Source organism: Poecile atricapillus, chromosome 1, assembly GCF_030490865.1.
Source record: "Poecile atricapillus isolate bPoeAtr1 chromosome 1, bPoeAtr1.hap1, whole genome shotgun sequence".
NCBI classification, from domain to species: Eukaryota; Metazoa; Chordata; class Aves; order Passeriformes; family Paridae; genus Poecile; species Poecile atricapillus.
The window spans coordinates 165,200,254-165,224,181 of NC_081249.1; the positions used below are offsets into that span (position 1 = coordinate 165,200,254).

General features: G+C 35.9%; 1 protein-coding gene across 1 annotated transcript in view; it reads right to left on the reverse strand.

The window, feature by feature from the left end:
• Positions 1 to 233: 233 nt before the first annotated feature.
• The window catches only part of PPP4R3A (protein phosphatase 4 regulatory subunit 3A), a 41,255-nt gene continuing 17,560 nt past the window's right edge, over positions 234 to 23,928 (reverse strand). Inside the window, exons 4-15 of the mRNA XM_058844268.1 lie at positions 21,131 to 21,748; positions 12,214 to 12,291; positions 11,995 to 12,111; positions 11,400 to 11,516; positions 10,999 to 11,130; positions 10,812 to 10,914; positions 9,745 to 9,903; positions 8,428 to 8,597; positions 6,754 to 6,896; positions 4,000 to 4,190; positions 3,261 to 3,487; positions 234 to 1,019 (exon numbers count right to left, since the gene is read on the reverse strand). Of these exons, the coding sequence (XP_058700251.1) occupies positions 906 to 1,019; positions 3,261 to 3,487; positions 4,000 to 4,190; positions 6,754 to 6,896; positions 8,428 to 8,597; positions 9,745 to 9,903; positions 10,812 to 10,914; positions 10,999 to 11,130; positions 11,400 to 11,516; positions 11,995 to 12,111; positions 12,214 to 12,291; positions 21,131 to 21,748 (2,169 nt within the window). The 3' untranslated portion in view covers positions 234 to 905. The remainder of the gene's footprint in view (positions 1,020 to 3,260; positions 3,488 to 3,999; positions 4,191 to 6,753; positions 6,897 to 8,427; positions 8,598 to 9,744; positions 9,904 to 10,811; positions 10,915 to 10,998; positions 11,131 to 11,399; positions 11,517 to 11,994; positions 12,112 to 12,213; positions 12,292 to 21,130; positions 21,749 to 23,928) is intronic.

The window sequence follows — 23,928 nt, forward strand, 5'->3', positions numbered from 1 at the left end:
TGCTTTTATGCACATTGTTGCAAGATTTTTTTCTCCAATAAAAACTATACCATAAAATCCTCAACGTATTAAGAACTGTGATGCAGAACAAAATTACACAGTGTGAAACAGGTACCAGCACAACAGTGAGATTATATTACATCAAAAAATTTTAATGGTCCCAAATATATACTCAACAACTAAGCATACACTCAGGGGGGCAAAAAAAATTATGACACAAAAGTGACCACATCTAGAATTCCACTCAATCTTTAATCAAGAAGGGACAAACAAATCCCCCACCTCAAAAAAAATTTCTGCAGTTTAAAGGGCAAAGGGAACAGATTTAAAAAAAAAGAGGAAACTTTATATTCGGCCCTCCCCCACAGAGGTTTTTAAAACCTGTTGTAGCTCGAGTAAAATGTTCAGAATGTACGATTTCAAAGGCAGGTCTCTTTTATACAAAGAAACTGCTGGCATTCTTAACTAGTGAAGAATTATGGCAAAACCCGCCTTTTCTTCAGAAGTCTCATACATGGTCCAAGAAAGCATATTCTGATTGTAGCAACTGACCAGCCAATCCAGAGTTCCACTAACAAAACTCCTGCCCTGTTGGCTTTTTGTTTGTTTGTTTGTTTTTTGTTGTTTTTTGTTTTGTTTTGTTTTGTTTTCCATTTCCTTCCCTGAGAAAAGGGCAACATGTGGTCCAAGCTGGAGAGCTCAAAGGCATAAGTCTTTCCCCTAAATGAAGTATTTCTCCTTCTTCTGCTCCTTTGAATTGGCACTTGATTGGCAGAAATCCATTTGTATAGGTTGATCTGTGTCATACACAGTAATTCACAAAAGATTGCTGCTTTGCTGTGGGTATGTTTTGTTTTTGGAAAAAAAATCCTTCCCCAACTGGTAATGTTCTTCAGCAGTTGCCATTATGATGACTCAAGCTTTGCTTTCTTTGACAAAGGTAAAGTTTCCTCTTTATCTTCATCTTCATCATCCTCTTCATCATCATCAGGATAATCTACAAGCCCAACAAGGCCTCCCTACAAAAACAGACCAAATTATTATTATTAAGAGAATGTTTGTATATCAGTAATTCACAACAGCATTGTAACATGATGTTTGCACAGAATATTGCCATAAGCAAGCTGGTTCAGAAGGTTTTGAATAAAATGATGCAAAACAAAAATAAATCCTTCAGTATGAATGAAAATTATATTATCTGAGAAATGTTTAAATTAATAAATTCAAAATGGGTTTTTATCTATCTAACTGGAAATATTTCCAGTTGAAATTCAAATAAAGCCAAAAGTCTACACGATTTTGCTAAGTGTCACTGCAGCACCATGTGTAAAGATACAGTTTATTTTTACTGAGCTCAGCTGACTTGAGCAATCTGGAAGCACTTCAAAAACAAATGCAGAATGCCCTTCAATTTGAATTTTTGAATTATGATACTTTTAGAACACAGTTTGCTTCACAAAAGTTAAAGTGTATAGTGACAATGAATTTTTTTGAGTAATATAACTGTATGATGTGTACAGGTTACAAAGTTTAAATAACTTGTCAGCTGAAAATGAAAATGTATCTAGTATCATTAAAAATCCTCTTGCATTGCAAATAGCCACAAATTTAAGATTAGGCAGCTTCGGACCCTTGAAGAAGCAGCACGAACTTCTGAAACTTCCCCTACCTAAGCTGCAATTTCTGAAGCTTAACAAGCATTTGACTACAATGGCAGTTGTGGTGAAATACTTTACTCAAAGGTCCTATTACTTATTCAGGTGCCTAATAATGGACACCCAAACCAGAACATTTCAGTCAACTGTACACCAAAATACAACCTGAAAAACAATTACACATACTCTGTACAGTCACAAACACATAACACTGAGTAAATGACACCTAAAGTAACAATATCAGGTAATTAATGAAAAACCCAATTTCAACACTGTTTCTAGTTTGCGACTGTGGCACATTTTACCTTCTGCCTGAATCCACAAGTGTTTTTCAGTGTGCTGCATGCTCTCCTTTGTATCCTGAACATTTTTCTTTTGTCACCACTATTTGAATTTGTGGAGTCAATACTGTATCCAATATGTTCCTTATGTAAAGACTCCATTTCAGACTCAAGGAATTACACTGTCTGAGAGAGGAAAAACCTCTAATAGACTGAATGGATTTGCAAGCCAATTCCATCCCTTTTAAAAAGCACTTGACTAACTCTTGGGCTATGCAGGGAGTTTCCTCCACATAGGGATTTAGAGGAAGTATCCTTACGTTCTTCCATCAGCCAAAGTATTTTCATCCAGGTATTTTCAAGAGAATGCAATCCAAATACAAACTCTTAAGTCATGCTGAGTAGAAAAAAATAAACAAACCTAAACCCCTATTTATCTTCACTAGAAGTCAGGTGAACAAGCAGTATGGTGGCATTACAAAACAAGGATGAAACGGTGTTATTCCAAGACTGTCTTACAACTGACATACATACCTTTCAGAAATGGAAACACTTGTTATGAAAAAAGATTCCCATTACCTGAACTGCACTATATCAACATTACCTTATCTGCCCCCTGTGCTGGAAAAACACACAACTCTAGTTTACCGACTCAGTTCAAACATCTTTATTCAAAAGTCTGATAAAATCCAACGGTGTCCTAAAAATGCTAGTTTTGAATATTCACTCCAAGTTACAATGCTCTTTTAAAATGGCCTTTCTCTTCTACTTCAGAATGTTCCAAACCAAAACTGTAAGTTAGTCCTAGGGTAAAAATGTCACTCTGGTATTAAAAATTGTTGTGGCTCACAGCAATCATTGTCCAGTGCAACTTATTTCTTCCACATAGGTCAGTTACAGAATTCTGAACAATATTAAAATGATGATAAGTAGAAATCCTCAATGGATCTGGCAGGGCATTGTGGTATGTACCACAATTTGGCTATGTTCCAAAAAATATTTATTTTTACCAGTCAAATAATGCTGTGTAATTTAATGTAAGTACAGTGTTATCTGTATTCCACAGTAAATAGCACTGCTAAGAGTAACTAGTGGCATGCTTCCTACTTGACCAGTCTGGGCATTAAAAGAGCTTTTATTTCTTTCATATACATGAAAAATCTCATTAAAAATGCTGAAGGCTGGACAAGAAATACACAAGAAGTACACACAAACCAGACAGTCCATTACTGCTTAACTTGTCAGGACTCACAAACTTCAGAGAGATGCAAAAGCAAATTCCTACTCTGTAACAATGAAGTCAACCACAACCATTCATAATTACCTTAGTTGTAATAGCTGCCATCTGAGATGTGCTTTTAGAAACTGATCCAGGTGAGCCAGGGGACCCTGGAGACCCAGGGGACCCAGGGGATCCTGGCAGATTACTTGCAGATGACTGGCTGGTAAGATTAGATTTTGTACCACTGGAAAAAGAAAGTTTGAAACTCGGGCTCTGACGACCTGAAAGATTAGTTTTCAGAAGAACTTCCTTTTCTTCACTCTCTTTCACTAGAAAGAAAAGAAAAAAAAAAGGCAAAAGTAAAGCAGTACTATTGAGTGAAACATTTCATTACAAATCACTTCACTGTTTGGGAAAAGGCTTAATACTTTCTGTGTAACACAGTTAAGTGCATCATCATATGACTTTTTTTCCATACTACTGTATCACCTACCAGCATTTGTCACTGGCCAGGAATGAACACTTTTGTTTTACCAATGGTATCACCTGAACATTTATGTAGAAAATTTTGAGTTCTAAATATTATGTATATTCAATACATAACATTGAATTATAACCCAAATAAAACACAGAAAAACTTGCCTATCAGCTAAGATTTTAATTCAAATGCTTTAAGAAATCTGCAACACATTTTGTATCATTCTACTCTTAAAGACAGCAAAACTTTTTTAAAGTGTCATCTACCAAATGGATGCTGCAATTTCAAAATAAATACATGCAAATCTTTCATTGCAGTAGGACTAAATAATACAAGTTATAGCATTCATCTTCTATCACCTACATTTTTTTCGTTCCATGAATTTACTGATAGGATCCATAATATCTTCATCATTTTTAGGCTTGTCAGAAGGGGGCACCACTGCCTCTCCATCTTCCATATCATCCTCATCAGTATTAAACCACATTTCCTCCTCATCCTCAAGGGTTCTTGCATCCCTTCTGTACCTGTGGTTTCTCAAAATGGAGCGCATGCTGCAGAACAGTAAGTTTTAAAAGCTTAGATTCAAAAATCAACTTATATTAATAATAAAACTTCTACTTGATACTCAGTGACAGCTTACAGATCTATACATCGCAGAGCCATAAAAACACCAGCAAATCATTCCCTAATATGAACCTTTGTATTTTCAATGAAAATATCATTAAAAATTTCACTGTATAAAGAATCAAATAAAGTACTAATAACTGCTAATACAGTACAAATAAACTGCTAATAGCACATTCACATTACTTGATCGGTACAAAATTCTGTAGCATATAAACAGAAATATTAAAAGTAATTTTAATAAATCTCACTGAAGTGTTGCATTCAAACTTGGTTTGCCAGTTTGCACTGGTAAATAAAAAGCTGTAAAACAGAGTTTAGAAATACATACTTATTCTCTGAAAATACTTTGTAACCTGCTAGTATTCAGGGTCCAACAAGTTAAAAGGAAGTAATAAAAATCTAACTGAAGTATGACTCCAGTTTTAAGCAGATACATTTAAGAGAAAGCTCTCTCTCTCTGTCACATCCACCTGTTATAACTTTTGATCACTTATCAGTATTTTCCATTTTTCAGAGCCTTGGATGTGAACTGCTACCTCTCTCTCCCTATTTGATATATTATCAATGTTGGTTTATCTCAGCTCCACTTTCCTTTTCTCTTCTCTCACAGAAGCAGTGTTATGGTCTTGGAGCAGAGGGACAGGGATGTGGCCCTTGAAGAATGGGGAGAAGTGGAAGAGACATTGAAAACATATTCATTGCTAGATGTTGATTTTAACAGTTTCCAACAGCAGCATGAAACTCTTGAGGAAGCACTTCACAATTTACTGGATGAAATTTCTTGTTTTTCATAAAATGTCTGTTACTGGGATCAAAATGTTAATAATAAAACCTAGATATTTGCATTACTGAGTGCAGAAAAAAGCCAGAAGGGAAAAATTAGAACATTACAAGCTATTGAGTATAAATGCTAAATGTACTTTTAATAATAAATCTAGCTATAAGTAAACTTACTTATAATGTAAGCATTATCATACATCTATACACACTGCATAATTTTACATTGTATTTAAACTCAAGTTCTGCTAACAGCGCAAGACTATGACTTAAGAAGAACTCCAATGAATACTTTTGTAGCCTGTGTCAACAATATGTTGGGCTCCTTCCTTACAAAACTATTCTTTGCTAAAATATATAAATAGGTTCTTGTTATTTGTGCATCTTATTATTTCTGGGTTTTCACTTTAAAAATTAAATGCATTGTGACAGGGACAGGACTTGTGCAGCCACTATACAAGATGTAAGAAGAAGGTTGAGCTACAGACCTCCTGAAGCTCTATTTTCTGTTGGAAAAACTCATGCAGCACAACCACTTCGCTCAACTTAAGCCAAGAAAAGAACTACAATGTTACTTGCTATACTGGATGGAAATTACTGAAGAAAGCAGCTGTGTGCTCTTTTCCACATATGCATTAATGTAAGTAAGAATCACAGCCTTGGATTTCACATCTGTTTAAATTATAAGCTTGGCTAACATAAGCCAAAGTAGTAACACCTCACTTTTAACACCTTAGTACTCAAAACCGCAGATCCTGCACATGCTCTTGGAAATGCTTCAATGTTTTAAAATATATCTACACTTATAGTCTCATTTTAATTGTACAACTCTTAAATTTAAGTATTAAGAAATCTTGTGGCAAGAAATAAGAGTCTGAAATGTCAAGAAATCGTAGTTGGACTAACCTGAATTAATTTTAATATGTTTTCAAACTAATTTAAGAAAGCAAAACAAGAACAGATCTTGCTAACAGTTCTTAAGAGCAACTCAACTGTTCACCCAAGCAATCATTTTGTTTTTATGCAACTAGACATAAAGCAAAAATAAATGGAGCAAGAAGGCCTAAACTTCCTAATTTTATACATCTCAACCTTTTAACCCTGGGCAACTGTGTACTAAGGATAGGAACTTTTACTCTGGCATATGGAAGGAGTGATTCAAGCTTTGCATCAGATTGCTTTTTACTCCATCAGCAAATCTACACAGGGACAAGAAAGTATTCTGTGAAAATTTCTTTGTATGTTCTATTCCTCAGGCATCTTGATAAAGCTTATCTAACTATTTACTCCCACAACTAAAATAAAAGGAAATCTGACGGGTAAATTTTTGAAGGACAAATCCACAGAAGATAATTCACAACTGAACAGTCTTTCAAATCAACGGTGGGAATCTGTTATTTAAACAAATCAATTTGTTAGAGATACTTGGTAGGCTTCCAGCCTCATTAAAGTACTGCACATAAGTTTAAGATATGATAAATTAGTGTTATGACTGGGAGTTCAGCAAATAACGTTTGCTGAAAGTTGATCAAAAGTCTGTAGCAACATATTTGAAAATCACATTTTTAATCAAGTAAATTCAGCAAGGCTTGAGATGCAAGCAGTACCCTACTTTATCTATATTTCCCAGTATAAGAGAACAACCCATCAATAGTCTGATAAGAGAATTAAAGCATCAATATGCTATTAAGAGCATTTAGTGTATTTTACCTGTCAAGTTTTGGATTATCTTGTCTTTCCCTTTGTTGTTCAAATCGAAGTTTCAGTCCTTTGAATGTCTGCACATAATCCACATCTTCCAGTGCTTTCCAGTAATTTTCAATTACATGAGCTGTTAATGATTTTATATCTTCCTATAGGAAGAAACAAACATAAAGTTACTTATTTTCATTCAAATTAGTTTATTTAATACAATATAAAAAGTATCTGAAATAAGAATGCCATAGCAGGAACTGTATTAATTAACTTATGCAAAAATGAGTATCATGCATATAAGTGTAATTAAAACTCTAGAGCCTCAAGTGTTTGATTAGCAAAACGGCATCAATTTTCTAGCAGTATCTCCTTCAAAATATAACAGAACCTAAAACTATATAACAGAACCAATAAAAACTATACCAAACCCAATCCTAAAATTAGCCTTTTCACTGTAACCCAGAGATATTTCTACACTGATAGCACGGTGTGCAGTCCTTCAGGAACAGGCTGCTCCAGCAAGGGTTCCCTGTGGGGTCATAAATCTTGTCAGTGAACCTGCTCCAGTGTGGGCTCCTCTCTCCATAGGGCCACAGGGTCTGGCCAGGAGCCTGCTCCAGCACAGGCTTCTTGAAGGGGTCTGAGCCTCCTTCTTCAGGCATCCACCTCCTCTGGCCTGGGGTTGTCCACAGGCTGCAGGCGGATCTCTGCTCCACCACAGACCTCCAGTGGGCTACAGGGGGACAGCTGCCTCACCATGGACATTGCCATTGCCATGGACATCACCGTGAGCTGCAGGGCAATCTCTGTTCCGACCTGAGCCAATGGCACATTCATCTTGGAGCCAGGTGGCATTGGCTCTATTGAACACAGGGGAAGCTTCCAGCAGCTTCTACAGAAGCCAGCCCTTTAGCCACTGCCCACCACTGCCACTGCAAATCCAATACACCACTGTACAAGTCATGACCACTTATATAGATGAACTTTTTTCATAGCTTCAAAACCAGTTTTCAATCAGCTCTTCCATGATGATCAGAGTCCCAAATCAAAGAAGAAAGAGGTGATCAACACTAAAGGTTTCAAGAGGTGACAATGCACAGTGACTTACTTCTCCCAACTGTCTGCACCCTAGCTTGGCCCCATGTAACCACATTTACACTCTGTACAGCATCTTGTCAAAATCTGGATGCAAACAACAGCGAAGAAATAGTACTGAGCAGACAGCCAAAAGTGGCATGAATATTTAAGAGGTTCTTTATGGAAGGAACTTGGTAGCACTCCATTAAAATAATCAAAAGAGGTTGGTATCTATTCTGTATAATTCCATATTCCATTTAATTGACATTACAGAGCACAGCTAAATTTGATGGGCTTGCAGCAGTAGTTTCTAATTACATTCCTGTCATACCAAGTCCATCCAATATGCATGATGAAATTTTATTAGTGCTGCCTTTGCAAATCTGGGTACTGTGAGTACAGTATCAAGTGAATTTAATCTTCAAGTAATGGTACTGTTTGAATGTAAGAAAGAACATGTACAAATATGCAATAATGATATAAAACAAGGTTCATATAAATACATGGTCCCATTATGATAGCATAATTCAGGGCAACAGCAAAAAGAAAAGTAATCTTGAATGACAAGATTAAACAATACAGTAATTATCTTCAGCATATAATAGCACTCACCACTCTGATAAATTCGAACATCTCTATTATGGCAGAGTTCATCAGATTATAACGGGAACCATTATTTAGAAATGCTTTGACCACGGGTTCAAACAAAAAACTTTTCATTATATAACGGTTGTAGAATTCATCTTTTAGCCCAATTATCTTTCTCTTGAAACGCAGGGCACCTGAAACACATGTGTTTTTTTAAAATTAGTTTTTAAATTTAAAAGCAAAATTGCAGGAATTACTCAGCATTAGTTAGAGCAATTTACAGCCTCAGTTCATATACTGCAATATTCAGCTGTTCTCTGCTTCTCCATAGTCTTGACTACACTGCTGAAGATTACTTACGTGTTCTATCATAATAAAATCCTCCACTGTAACCGTACAAATGAAAACACCTCTGTTCACCAAAGAATTCATATAATATTGTTTAACTTTAATACTACTAATATAAAAATCTATTTTTGATTTTTAAAACTACTTGTGGTAAAGGTAAAACATTCTCTCAGTAAAAGAAGTCAATAATTTGCTTATCATTCCTGTTATTCAAATGTTTGATTACATTTAATTACTTCTATCTGATTAGAATATAAATGACCTCATTTTAAAACTGGTATACGACATTTTATTCACACACACAGTAAGGCAAAGGCTTGACTTAAAGCTCTTTCTGAAACTCCAAAGTGTACACAACTGAGAGAATGTCCATGCATAAAGTACAGTATCACATGGCAGTACATTTTGCTTAGCAACCATGTGTACAGGTTATTCGGGTACAAAATGTAAAAAGGTACTTATTGTATGGTACTGCTCAGTCAACTTAAGGCTTTGTTTTTTTAACTCCATGTGCACAACAGAATTACAGAGAAAATCTCTTACTTGCCTCCAGAATTAAGTCTGCTTTGACACTACTGAGCTGAGCATGGCCAAGAAATTGCCACAGTTTGAACTTCTGTGCAGTTTAATGCAATTAGGTAGTCACAGCTCTTAATTAAGTACCTCTGATAATTTCTACTAAAAAAAACATCAAAACTTACAATGTTCTCTTAGTATATTCAGTATATACTGACATACCATCTCTTCAATTCCCCTCTCCACTGAGATGCAGCAAAATCCTTTTTTTAGGATAAAAATGCATCTATAAATGCAAAATTATTTACTAACAGTAGCTGATATATCTATACTCTAGTATGAGAAACATAGACTATAACAGTAGAATTTCTGTATTCAGTCAAAAATTGTCATGAACAGTTTTCTTCCAGCAGAGTGAAGATATGTATCAGTTCACATTCGTAAAATTCAAGTTTATTCCTTAGCTTTCAAACTTACACAATGCCAAGAAAGCATGCTTTGAGGCCATGAGAACGAGTACCCTTCGCAGGATATCTTTGTTAATAATGTAGTTTTTTATGTGATAGGTATGATGTTCTACACAGAAAGTTAGCAATTCCAGTATTAATGCCAAGAGTTGGGCTGTCTGAAAATCATCTGTAATAAAACAAAACCAGAATAATTAAACGTATCTGGAATACTGCCTTCAGAAGCAAACTTCAAATACCCAACTGCACTCCAGTAAACATTTCTAAGTTTTTTTATTTTCCCACACACATTTTATGGAACATGCTGCAGGATATAGTCTTTAAAACATAAATTGAACAGATTTTTTATATGAATATAGATATGCAGGAAACTCTCTTAAAATATGGAACCAATTAAATTTTTCTTAATTTGCATTTGAAGGTTCAGAGTACAGAACTTAACCCTAACATGAGTAATCAGGCTTATTTAACCAAATGACATTATGATGTCCACACATCTAGATCATAAACTATCACCCCATATGCGGTGTCTTGACTAAGTCTGCACCAAAAATGTGATCTATAATGCCTTTTAACTAAAGTACTATACAAGAAATATCTTGGGATCTTTTAACACTTGTCGTAGGAACTACTGCTAGTAGCCAGCATGGACAATTACTTCATCACTGATCTCTGCTTTCTTAGTCTGATGAAGAAACAATACTCCCAAATTCAGCACACCTTTCCAGGAGAAATATTGCAACATTTCTTGTAATTCCTGACCTTAAGAAACCATTTAGACATGTTTAGAAGTCTATGTCAGTGAACTACCCCCCATGAGTTCCTAAAAATTATACAATTATTGTATTTTTTGCTAAAGCCAAATTTGCAGCAAATGTTCACTTCTTAAATCAGGTCTCCGCAGAGTTTTGTGTTTATTCATTATTCAAATGACTAAATACTGAATCAGCATTTTACTCTGAACTATGTTTCATCATCTCAGACTCAAATTTTTCAAATAGAAAATGTCCTTTGACACTTATTCTAAACACTGAAAACCAACAGCCTTTATGTGCCCAAAATCTAGAGCATCATTACCTTTGCTAGGCTTGTCCTCTGTAGTATTGGCCAATAAAGGGGCTGTCAGAACATGCATACAATGTTTGTAGAAGAAACCCAAGAACTCTGTCTTTTCTGTTTTCTAAGGAATGAAAGAAAGGATATGTAACACATATCATCAAATACCCTAAAAAAAACCAATTTTCATTTGAAGGTATTTACTTACATTGGCAGTGGCAAGCATATTTTCTGGATCAACTAAAGTACGAAGCAAACCCATAAGTAGCACTGCTCCTCCAAGTTCTGGATCTGTGTCACAAATCATGTGTTCTATAATGAGGTTAATGAGTAATATATCCTAAGAGGGGGGAAAGAAAAAAATCAATTCAAATGCTATTCCCTTGCACTAAATCTGAAATCATACAATGCAACAAGTATCTGTGAACAGGTGAACTCATCTCACCTAACAGAACTCTTTAAAACACAGCAGTTCAGTGTCCTCTTACCAAATTCCAAATTACTTCTTTGAAACTAGGGCTCATGTCATTCACAGAATAATTCACCAGTAACTTCAAACCCCAGTCATTTCAAAAACAATACACCCATTTCTGAGGACTCTCTACTTACATCATCATTCTGCTGTGCTTCCTGCATGACAAATTCTCGTACCATGGAAGGGTTGTATTCAACCAAATATGAGAATATATCAGTGGCTGCACTTCGTACTTGTGCATCATCCATACCCTGGAAAAGTAAAAAAAAAAAATCACTTTCTTTTCTTGAAACGGTTAAATGGAATCAGAAAACACACAGCTCTAGTTCCTTTTCACAAATCACACCTAACTATTGCTAAAACCATATTCTAAAACTAAGCCAACTCTCACTTCTCTTTAAATCTGACAGCAGTTGAACAAAATAAATTTTATGGTTTCCCTGCCATTTGATCGATTTCCCTATTTTCTTGCTTATTTGGATACCAAAAAGCAAGCAAAGCTAGGAAAGGAAATAGGAAAACAAAAACTGGCACTTACCAGTGTCATATTGTAAAAGCTTTTAAGTTATACAAAAATATTTTGAACATTCTGAACCTTAAGCTAGGACAAGCCAAATGAAGCAAACAAAAACAAAACCAATTGCTGAAGTTTGTGCTGAAGTTACTTAAAAAAAAAAAGCTCTGAAGATGAACAAAATTCTTATGACAAATAAAAATGAAATGACTTACCAATATGACTTCTAGTGCAGGCAGTATGCCCATATTTGACAAAGTTTTGAAAAATGCATCTCTATTTTGAGGTTGCAGTGTTTGAGAGAATGCACAAAACTCTTTCAGAAAATTTACCTGAAAACCAGAAATATAGTAGTTTAGTCATCCAAAAAAACAAAAAAAAACAATTAATGTGTCACTTTGTGGTAACTGTCACATATTTTACACGTTTCTTACCAATTCCTGTCTTTTCTCCTCATCTGTGGCTTCATCTGTTAGTTGTGCAAACAAGTCTGTCAGAAATTTTTCATCTTCCTACAAAAGCAAAACAATACCATTTGTTTATTTAACAATATCAAAAGGCATCCAAGTATAATATAAAGCTCTTCTAGACCATGCTTCCTGGAAAGAAGAGAACATATGTTTGTATACTGTAGTTAATCACATCAGTATCGACTTTATAATTCAATTTTCATGCACATTAATATGCATCTTGTTTTTGAGCTTTAATCATGCTCACCGTCACCCCATCCCCCAACAATTCACTCTCAAATACATTTGTTGCATTGCCTTCTAGTTGCGCCTTTTCTACTTTCTACAGCAACTCTCATTGTTTTGTCTTTGACTTCTTCAACTTCCTTCCCCCTTGTTACATGCCAGTCCCTCTAAATCACACTACCCTTGTAGTTTGTTTACAAACTACATACTGTTTACATACACTGATAAACAACATCTCCCACACAGCCCTACACACAAACACCCATATATGTGTATCTTTGGAATACTATTAGATCTCTGAAACAGAACAAAACAAGGACACAATGAAGGGAAAGCGGTCTAATAGAAGGAATGAGGTGAGATTCCCTCCCCCTCAGTGTTGTGAAAAGGGTGAATTCTAGAGACAAAATCAAAACAACTGCTCCTATCACATACAGAATTTATTGGGCACATTCCAGCTGACAGCAATCAAAACCCATTCCATTATCTTCACATGGCTGTACCTTAGCAAAGCTACAAACAGCTGCAAACACAGTACAAATGTGTATTTAGATTGAAAGAAACAGCAATATTTAGCTTTCCATAACCTTTACAGTCCTAACAACTAGGAGATTATTATGATAGAAATAAACCTTCTCCCATCCTTTTCCCAGTATTATGCAGTAGTTAAGGCAGCACTTGCTTGAGAAAGGTTCCTGTACATCAGGTACTAATACATTTTTTTCAGAAAGCTGCCACTGTTGCTTCTTGTGAAGTCAGTAACACATGGATGTGCAACCCTTCCATCCTAAAACCAGTGCCAGAAATCCAAGCTGCTCTGTTCATGTTTGCACTGCGTAAAACAAAACCATGAAAGTACTTCAGATCCACACACAAAACCTTATGTTGTGAATTATCTCAGTATGTCATCCAGCCTCACCATGCAGCCTTGCTGAGGAAGTGAGTACCTCAGTTCTGATAGCACACCATGCTAAGTCTGCAAAGACACTGACACAACACAACTGGCATCTCTACACGGCACTGCACAACAGATAAATCCAAAACAGGTTGGCATGAGCTACTATGTCTCACTGCACTCACTATAAGGTAAACCTTGTATTTAGAACATGCCATGTTTCTCTTGTGTGATGCTGAGCTGTGCTCCTAGCCTGACCCAACAGACAACAAAAAAGAGTGATTTCTGGACACAAGTTCAGGTGCTGCTTCCGTGACTGCTTCAAAATCATAACAAAAGGAGAAAGGAGAGGCCTCATTTGAAATATACCAAAATTCACTCTGGAGGATCAAGTACAGATGTAAATTTTGACTTGCAGATATCAACAGTGAAATATGTTCAAAACAACTATTAAGGGATTTGATTTCAAGAAACATACCTCAAGCTTTGATGGGAGAATTCAAGGTCGTTTGACTACCTGCTATCCAGCTGTTATACAGCTTTGTAAGTTTTCTGTTCTAATATTTAACTCACTAGACATCACAGGTAATGTAAGTAAGCCACAGTAGACGTACTAACATATTTAGCCACTGAAATTAAAAAAAAAAAAAAACCAACAACCCCAAACAAAACAAAACCCCATAAAACCCAATTATTTTGAAGAATATTCAGGTTCTTTTCCATGATTAGCAGTGCATTTAGGAGAAGGCCACATAGTTTGCTTTCCTTTCTCTTTTCACTGTTTTGATCAAGATATAGAACTAATCTTATCTATGAAAACTATGGGGAAGATGCATACTTAGCACAGTTGGAAAGCATAACCCCTTATTTCCATTCTCACGGTGAAAGCAACTTTTCATCTCTTCCGTGATATCTGAGAGTAAGGGAAGTCAATATTACAGAAAATCTTATGATCACCGTGAAAGAATAATGGAAACTTCAGCAGCAGATAATCATGGCTCTCACATATGTAAGAGCCGTAAGCAGTGTACCTCTGGAAGGAAAAAAAAAAAAATAAAAAAAAAAAGAATGTATACAGTATTACTCAAGCATCAGTCTGGGGGTTTTATGCTGTGGAAGGAGGAGAGACCCTGTACTGTTGGTGATATGTGGGTCTCATTTATGACCCACTTCAGTGCCCAGAGACAGTCATCTGGGGAAGCTGCATATCTGGCACTACATGGCAGAGCAGCAGGAGCTGGCTGGGCAGGAAGGCGTGGGCAGGACCCCAGCTCAGCTCTCTGACCAGATCCCACCACATCCCTGACCTGTCCAAGACATGGCTGGCTGCAGCAGAGGCCAACACGCTCACGCTGGTATTGGGCTTGCATACATGTGGGACTTGTAGAGGGAACTTAAAACTGGCAAGTGATTAAGATTTCAGTGCTAGCACTTAATGTTTCAGAAGAATGTGCAGAAGGTCAGTACATAACTATTTTCCAGTGTTCCAAATATAGACTACAATGCAGTATTTTTACAATTCTGCATGAAATATAATACTGAAACATTCTCCATGTCATGTCCTCTCCCAAACCCCATCAAATACCTTGCACTTTTAAACTAACAAGATTACCTGAAATCTCTAAGCCCCAGAACAACCATGACCTATTTAAAATCAGACAAATTAAGATGGATCTGAGTGATTGAAACATCCCACCCTTGAATGGATAATATGCAGTAAATGACACTTCTTTCAAGAAAATAAAAACAACTTACTACTAACTTCACACTTATAGTTTAGCCCTGAAAAGTGTTTAGCCTTTATCACATTCCAGATGCTTAATGAAAGGCAGACAGGTTGCTGTTCATGAGAAAAGACCCAATCCTCTCACATATACAGAAAAATTGTCACTGCAAAGAACATTCTAAATACAAGATTCTCAAGCTGACAAATTACTGACAAGAGCAATATATATAAAGAAACATTCCTGAACAATACTGCCAAGATCTGTGGAAATGCACAGCCTGAGAGCAGAGTTCACATATCTTGGAAGTCACAAAGCACCAACACAGAATGACAGAATTACACAAACTTAATTCTTTTTTTTTTTTTTTTTTTAACTTGCAAAAATTCCTCCAAGTATGTCTGTGAACACAGTGCAAACGCACAATTCTCTGCAGTATGTGATCTTTTCATGTAGCCAAGTATCAAAATGCTTTTAGCTGTACCTTAGAAGCTGTCATGGTTACAACTGCTTTCCAAGAAAACCAGACTGCAAACAACAGTTTATGATGTAATTGTGGATTCTAGGTACTTTCCACAGGCACAGAAATTATTACAAGTCCAATACTTAAACCATGTTTATATACCAGACACTAAGTATACTCATTTATGCCTTGCAAGATCTAAGTAGATGCTTCTATATTTAATACATTTCAAAGCTCATGAAGATAAAAAGAAGCCAGGCCAACAACTCACTCAATCATTTATGACTTTAAAAACAAAAAAACCCACAGATAAGCCAGGGTCACAAAAAAGGACATTATTTACATTTGTGATTCAACTTCCAAAGTAGCCCTCCTCCTTACAAAGGGCACTTAAAAAAGGATTCTTCAAAACCAGGCCTTAAGCGTAAAACCTTAATTGTAATTAACATTCAGTCACCACGTAATTTTGTGTCTGTGATTACAGATAAATGACATAAAACATACTTTTCTCAAAAAAAAAATAAATCCAAGAAACTCAACACCACCTAAACTGTAAAGACAGCACACATTCCATCCTATATTCCACCTCCATATTCATTTTGGGCTGAAACAATGTGTTAACTCATAAAGTGACATTTTCATAAAATATTACTAGCAAACAGATGATTACCACTTCAAACATACATTCCTTCCTGCTACCACACAAAAGATTTCTTACTTTAAAATCTTTATATCAGACTGTCCTTCCACACATGCCTTTATCATGCATTACTTTTACTTGAATCAACATGCTGGAAAAGTAGCAAGATCCACCAAACCACTTTCATAGTTTCTGAACATGTGGAAAATAATTTTCTACATAATTTTCTACATAATTTTCTAAAAGTTAATCCCAAAAATCACGAGCATGCACCACTTGCAAATGCCTTTCACCAAGTCATTTCCCCCAGAAAGGAGGAATTCACTTTACTGCAAAGTGAATTTTGCTGAAAGCAAACCTCCAGTTATTCCTTAGCCAACTACTGTAAGAAAGCAAACTGGATTTGGGCAAAACTATCAGTATGCACTAACACGAATCTTCCTCTAAAACAACTACAGATAATTATGTTTGCATCTACAGAACTCTGTTAAGAATAAGCAACTATCTGTAAAACCAGTTTCAAAATGAAAACCTGTCTATCATTACACATAAATACAGTAAAATATACAGATGTACCTAAATACCTGCAATTTTTTAGCTCTTGAGAAGGGATATAGGGACTATCAGTAATATGCCTTTTGTATTTAAAAATTCTGATTTACCAGTACAACAATACCATCTGATCACTGCTCTACCACACACAAAACCTATTATAACGTATGTACAATTTTCCCCTTCTACTCTCCACTTTCCTGAAAATTAAAGACCTTCAAGTCTAAGTGCACATACCCAAAAGTAATCCTAATAATATTCTTTAATTGTGGAAGATAAAGACATTGCGTGGTCTTGCTGGCAAAAAAAAAAACCACACTAATGAGAAAAGTGGGAGAGAACAGAAGGAAATAGTGTTTGCTCACTCTATGGCGCAGTTTTGCAAGTTGTTTGTTTTTTTATGAACTAGTTAATAATACAAAGGGAAAGAACTCCAGTGTGCATATTAGTATATTTTTTTTTAAATTGCAAAAGAGCGTCATATAAAGCAAGAAACACCACTTACCTGTCCCACCCCCACTCTCAAAACTTGGACAACTCCATGTTTCAGCAAGGTTTCTTGGTGGCTATGACATCTCAAGACTAGAACAGGCTGGACCCCAAGCAGTAAGAGCATATTAGGAGGGGCTGAAATTGCAAAAGAATGTTATATACCTCTTTCATATCTTGCACACTGTGAATGACAAAATCTGTAATTGAGTAGATTTTCACAGCAGTTAGTTCTGCAGGCTGGGAATACTATTTTCTGGCTTTACCATTCATCATGCAACAACAGTATGTCATTTAATGCGATGTTGACATGCTCACTTAAAATTACTTATCTTATAAAATTAAGCCACAAACAAACTAACCTCCAGTTCTCAGAAAAGCCCATCAATGTAAGCATATTTTTATAAAGCTTATGAGAAAGCTAACCTTCTTGAAGAACAGAAAAATGTGGTTCATAACCCTAATGCCAAGGGTTACTTATGCATTATTTTTGGTTTTATCACGAAAGGACAACAGTTATTTTACCTACCAAAGCAAGCAAAATGATCGAAGCAAGTATCTTCCAATACTACAGAATTTATTTTTTTAAACTCATGCAAAGTCTCTCTAATAAAGCCAGAACTCTGAATAATCAGCATATTCTCATCTACAATACAAATTATAACTGAAAAACTGACTTTAAATGTAGGTGACCTTTAATGACCATATATGGCCTATCTTGACAGTAAATGCCTTAAATAAAACAGAGATAGTTTTGAGTGAAGTCAGCTTGTCAAAAAGCATAAGACACAATCTGTACAGTCTAGTACAAACTTCTAGTCACTTCTCTGAAACTACAGTCTGGCTGAGTTAATTGAGAGTACTGTAAGGTGCCACTTTGGTTAATACACAGCCTGACACGGAAAGACCTCATTACAGCTCACTTTTTTCCATGACGTAGGTAAGAGTTTTTCTTTTCCTTTCCTTCACAGACAGAAAGAGAGAGAAAAGAATTCCCAGCAACTCAACTGTACACACAAGAGCTGCAGGATGTCATGGGGTATCAGCTACTCAGGAAGTTTACTTTCATTCTGTCAAGTGAAATTTCCCTAAAAGAGATCTCTTTTGCCAAATCCTCAATGGTCCAAGAGAGACAACCTAAAGTCAACAGCAGAGACATTAACAGCCTTTATTATGCATGTACTAAGAACTTGAGACTCATCCACGGCTTCCAATAAACCACCATGAGGCATCCCAGAGTCTTTTCTTCTTTTCAGACTTCTAAAAGAAACCACATCTTAAGTACACGTGTAAGGTTAGTGAGTACTAAGATCTCAGAAGATCTAAAATAATGAATGCCAGGAACTACAGAGAACTCTACATCCTTCATGAAGTAAAACCCCCTCCACACATCCTAAGTATTGGAATACCAGCTGCAGGAGCACATGATGTTAAACCACACGTGAATGGAAGAAAGCCCTTAGGAATTGGTTATGGAAGTGAAATCAACAAAATCAGCTTTTTAATTCAGTTCTCAGAGCATTATTTATTCTGCATAAAGAAATGGGAAGAAATAGTATCATATATTTTATACACAGACTGTAGGAATGGGGGAATGAAATGAAACTAGAATGCAGAGATTACAGAAAAACGCAACCTGGCCTACTGCTCTATGAATAAATGAATAAATAAATGTCAGGTAAGTAGGCTGAAACCTTGGGTTAGAGCTACATTGCAAGAACTTGAAAAATAAATTAATCAATCAATAATCAATCAACCAATCAAGCCTTTTAAACTCTTAGAAATGCAATGGACACATAATTTGTGAGTCTTTTCTAATTCCCTCAAAACCAGAAACTGATCAACAATGTCATATTACTTCTGACAGATTCTTACTTATAAACTCAGGGAGCTCTCCCTCCTTGATAGAGAGCTATACTGTGAAAGTACTAGGAAATGCAGTATAGCATTTCCTAGCATAGGCTGTATTATGTTCCTTGTGCGCTCTCATTCTGGGTTACTCAAAGCTGAGGAAAGCACTTCAACAATTCCAAATGTTTATCTAACTTTGAAATGCAATGTTAATTCTTCTGGCTCCAACATATATGAAGTATACTTTACTCTCAACCATAGAGAACAGCAGTGAAGATAATGTTCAAAAATCTGCTGCCCCACAACAAATCAAAATCAGATCTGAGCCATCATTTCAACTGTAAACTGCAACTAACAAGTCTGGCAACACCACACAAAAACTTGATATTCTAACTTAAGCCTACCCCACATCTATTAACCTAACACAAGTTGTAAGAGAAAGAAAAAAGGAAACTCATCAGTCTCTTGTCCTCAGTACTAAGTTATCTTGGGATGTCTGGCAAACACACCCTTAATGACTTGCAGGATCAGGCCCTCTTTTCCCTCGCCCAGTTTCTTTTCCGAAGCTCAAGATTCCTCTCAGAATCAGCCACTGTCACCAATCAATTTTTCACTGTCCTGAAAAATTCCTCCCCCTGCCCCCAGCCCAAGTCAAAATGTATAAACTTCAAAAATTTGCTTTTAGCAACCCTTGCAAAGAGGGCAAGACATTTTTGAGACAATAGTCATACTGGATGCTCTAGTAAGAGACCCCTTAACTGAATCTTCTTCAACATTCTCTCCAAGTCAGACTTATAAACTTTTTCAAACTGGCAACTCCAAATAAGGCCTTCTGACTGTTTCAGATAAGCAACTGTGACTTTGTTTATCAAGGACACACATACAGACACGAACAGTTTGGTTCACCAGGGCACAAGCTGGGGCCTAGTACTACTGAAGATGCCCAAGGTATTTCATCTGACAGATTAAAGCTCCAAGTGAGTGGATTAAGTAATATCAGTATTCTGATAACCGAGTGTGATGGAGGAAAAGTTGTGAGGCTTAGTTTTGACAATTATTTGCTCTAGGAGTTTGCAAAAGGAATTTTTACTCTCCTTTGCTATGTATTTTCCATGAAATTATACAGGGTACACACCCTGTGAGTCAAACTGAGATAAATATGGTTCAAGTAGTCAGTAACATCTAACACTTGGTCCATTTCTCCAGATCAGACAGCCCCTACAACGACAGTGACTATTCATTGATTAAACCCTGGGAGAAATAAGATAATGATAATTAACTTCTACAAACCAAAATACATGTGCTGTAACACTTTGCTGAGTTAGCTGAAAGCTCCTCTTACAGAGATGTGCCACCAGCTTCTAATACCATTCACAAAGTTCATGGGTTGGTGCAGAACACCTAAGACATTGGTAAACTGTGTAAAGCATCACATAATCTCTTTACATTTGCAGTAAGACACACTTCATGAAAAACTGGTAATTCCAAGCACCATTATTTAGGGATTTATTAAGACAAAGCAAGAAAACATACATGCATCTAAAGTGGTCTCATGTTCTTAATCTGTACTTTCTAAACAGCTGACTTAATTTAAAATTAGCAAAAGCTACATCATGATAGGAGATTATATTGTGAAATTTAGGCAATGGGATTTTTTTTTATGGTAACATGACAAAAGATATCCCTAAGTCTGGTGACTAGAAAGTCCCAAAACACAAAAACAATGACCCTCAAAACTACTGTTAATGTAAATCAAAGATTCAAAGTGCAAACAATACTACTCATTCCAAAGAACCTTATTCAATATTCTACATGTTTGCTCCATTTAAATCAGTTACAGAGAATCTAGCCCAAATCCAGAAACTAAAGAATGTGTATTTGACAACTCAGTACTCAAATCAATGTCTTTTCTGTCACACTCCACAATCACTTACACAATCACAGAAGTGAAGGTTCCACTGAAGCACCTCAATCTTCCCAAGAATAATCACCTGACTTTCTCTGCCCAAGAAAGCATGAGACCATGAATTTTTGAAACTTACCTGTAACATGCCAACTATTTCCACTTTATTAAAAAAGATGAAAGAATGAAGTGTTGATAGCATATTTTCCTCAAAAACTGAGGGAGTGGGTAGGACCATATCTTGAATATACTGTACTCTGTATGTCTGATGTATTTTTTGCTTCAGCTCTGGATCAGATATAGGTATCACCTCTTTAAATTTTGCTGTTTTAGTCAGAAATTCCCTGTGTTTCCGTGACTGTGATAAAGACGGATCATATTCTAGGCATCCAATTACATCCATTATACATTCCTCGGAAAACATGACTTCAAAAAGTGCAGTTCTGTTCAAAAGGAAGATTCCCTTAATAATTTCGTATAAGTGGTGTAGTCCTTCAATGTTCTCCAAGTCTTCGCACACATGAAAAATTTCTAAGAGCTTCTTAATATAACCCTCATTTTCCAGTGCTAGTGCGAGTTTTTCACGACGTAACGGTGAAGGCAGCGAAGATGCCACAAGTTCTGCGATTTCTTCTAGTCGGCTGAGTTCACAGGATGGCAATTCTAGACCTGGTGATGACATATCATCAAAGCGTTCCTCCTCAGATTCATCAACAAGATCCTGAGTAATATCGACAGAAGGGTCTTTGCCTTGGACCTACAAAATAAAATGTGTCAAAAATGGAGTTTCATTTTACTGTTACTTGAACACTTTCGAAAAAATAACATTTAAGTATCACACATTTTTATTTTGTATGGGCAAAACAGAAATGCAAATCTAGTCTGACATTGAGTATAGCTGGTTTGGAAAATAAAAGAGATAATGAGAAGATTTCTTCAAATAGAAAGCTTTATAGAACTGTTCCTACATTAGACATCTAACTTTATTTTCTAAAAATGGGAAGAAGAATAAGGAAAAAAACCTACATTTTCTGAGTACTTAAAAAAAACCCAGAAATTTGCATTATTAATATGGATGGCAACTTCTTAATAGACTACTGAACTAAGCCGTTTGTTTCCAGTCTTTATTCTCTGCAGACAGATTTTCAAATGCAAATCAGTATTACATTATTCTAGTGATAGCTTTAAACATTTATCTATAGGTTATTAACTGTTCTTGATGCTTTTCAAAAGCTTCCACTACCTCTAACAGAGGAGAGAGGCCAGTCTTGCTAATTTATCTGTTGTTTTTAGTTCTGGAGAGCTGCAAGTCAAAATCTGTTATTGTGCACTTTCTAAATACTCAACAGAGACACAGAATCTTCTCTGAAGAACAAAAGATCTCAAACCAACACTGACAAAAGAATAGTGGAAAACTGACTGTCAGAAAAAGAATGCACAGGACTCGCAAAGATCTCTCCAGAGATATGAGGAAACTGTGGAAAGTATGAATTAGTAAAAAAATACACAGATGCTTGGGCACCAGAGTGTATCATCTTTAATGACATCTTAATTTTAGCATCTGCTTGGAGTCTGATGTGTCAAATTCAGAGAAGCACTGCTGTGCAGAACAGTAGAAGGTGCTGCTGCTTTTAATCTTGAAAATCGGCAAAAGACCCCTGGGAGAAATAATGTTTCATTTATAACAGCAAACTAATACTCAGAATGCTGCTAAACCAAACATATTGTTCTGCTTACACAGCAGCAACCACTTTCTCTATAAATGGTATCAAAGCTTTCCTTTTAGAAGAAGTTTTAATGACTGAGGAAGCTTAAGATCTGTGAAGTACACTAGACACAATTACAATAGAATGGCCTCAGAACAGGATGTAAAGACACTGGTTTCCTACAAAAATATTAGACCTTTACATTAGGGTGAGGAAGTTGGACTTCTTATCTGGGTGTTTCCTAAGAACAAAACTTCCCCCTTCCCCGCTTTGTTTCTGTCCCCAGGTTTTGGGCCATTGACTGCTAAGGTTATTGGAAATGTTTCTGTACTTATATAAATAAGTGGTAAACTGCTGAAAAGACTCATTCTTAAAAAAAGGAACAATCTATACACATGTAATTGTGAAACCAGATTTCTTTTGCTTTGTTTCTGTAATCGGTAAGAATGAACTTCAAAACACAGAGTGGGGAGAGCTAGATGTTAGTTAAGAACAGAAATAGAGTGCAAAGAAAGATTTAGAATAATATAGAGAAATCCCATATCATACTAGCATCATAATGTAGCACAGAAAAAAGAGAAGTTGTAATGCCCTGAAGGGAAGAAAAAACCTAAACAAGAACTGAGAAAGTGAACTAACATCAGTGAATGTATTGATTTAACTCTTTTGGGTCAATAGTTAATACCCAAACAAATATTACGAACAATACTGATTCAATGACTATACAGTCATCTGGTTGTGGTGGTAAAATGTATGTTAAAATATACACATGCTACATATACATTGTTTGATTTCTTAGAACATTAGGGTGACGATAAAGGGATGGAGCCATCTCCTGCTATCAGATCAATCTTTCATAGCCTGGAAACATTTATATAGAAAAAAGTTCTGAGAGAAACTCAGTATTCCCCTCACCTGAAACAGAAGAATGAGAAATGCAGAAAGAGAAATGTAAATAAAATATGGTTTTATTAAACATACCATATAAAATTTATATATTGCAGTATATTCTGGAAGAAATACACTATAAAACTCACTAAGAGCTCACATGCATTCTTCTCTCTACAATAAAACTTCATAGGTAATCTTTTCCCTTAAGGCTATCCTGCAAAAAGTTAATTATGACATTACTTGTTAGGCAACTTTCTAACTCATTTTGAGCTTCATTTCCTTGGATGAAAACACAGCTAAAAAGTTACACTGAGTAGAAAGACTTGAAAATTATCTTAAA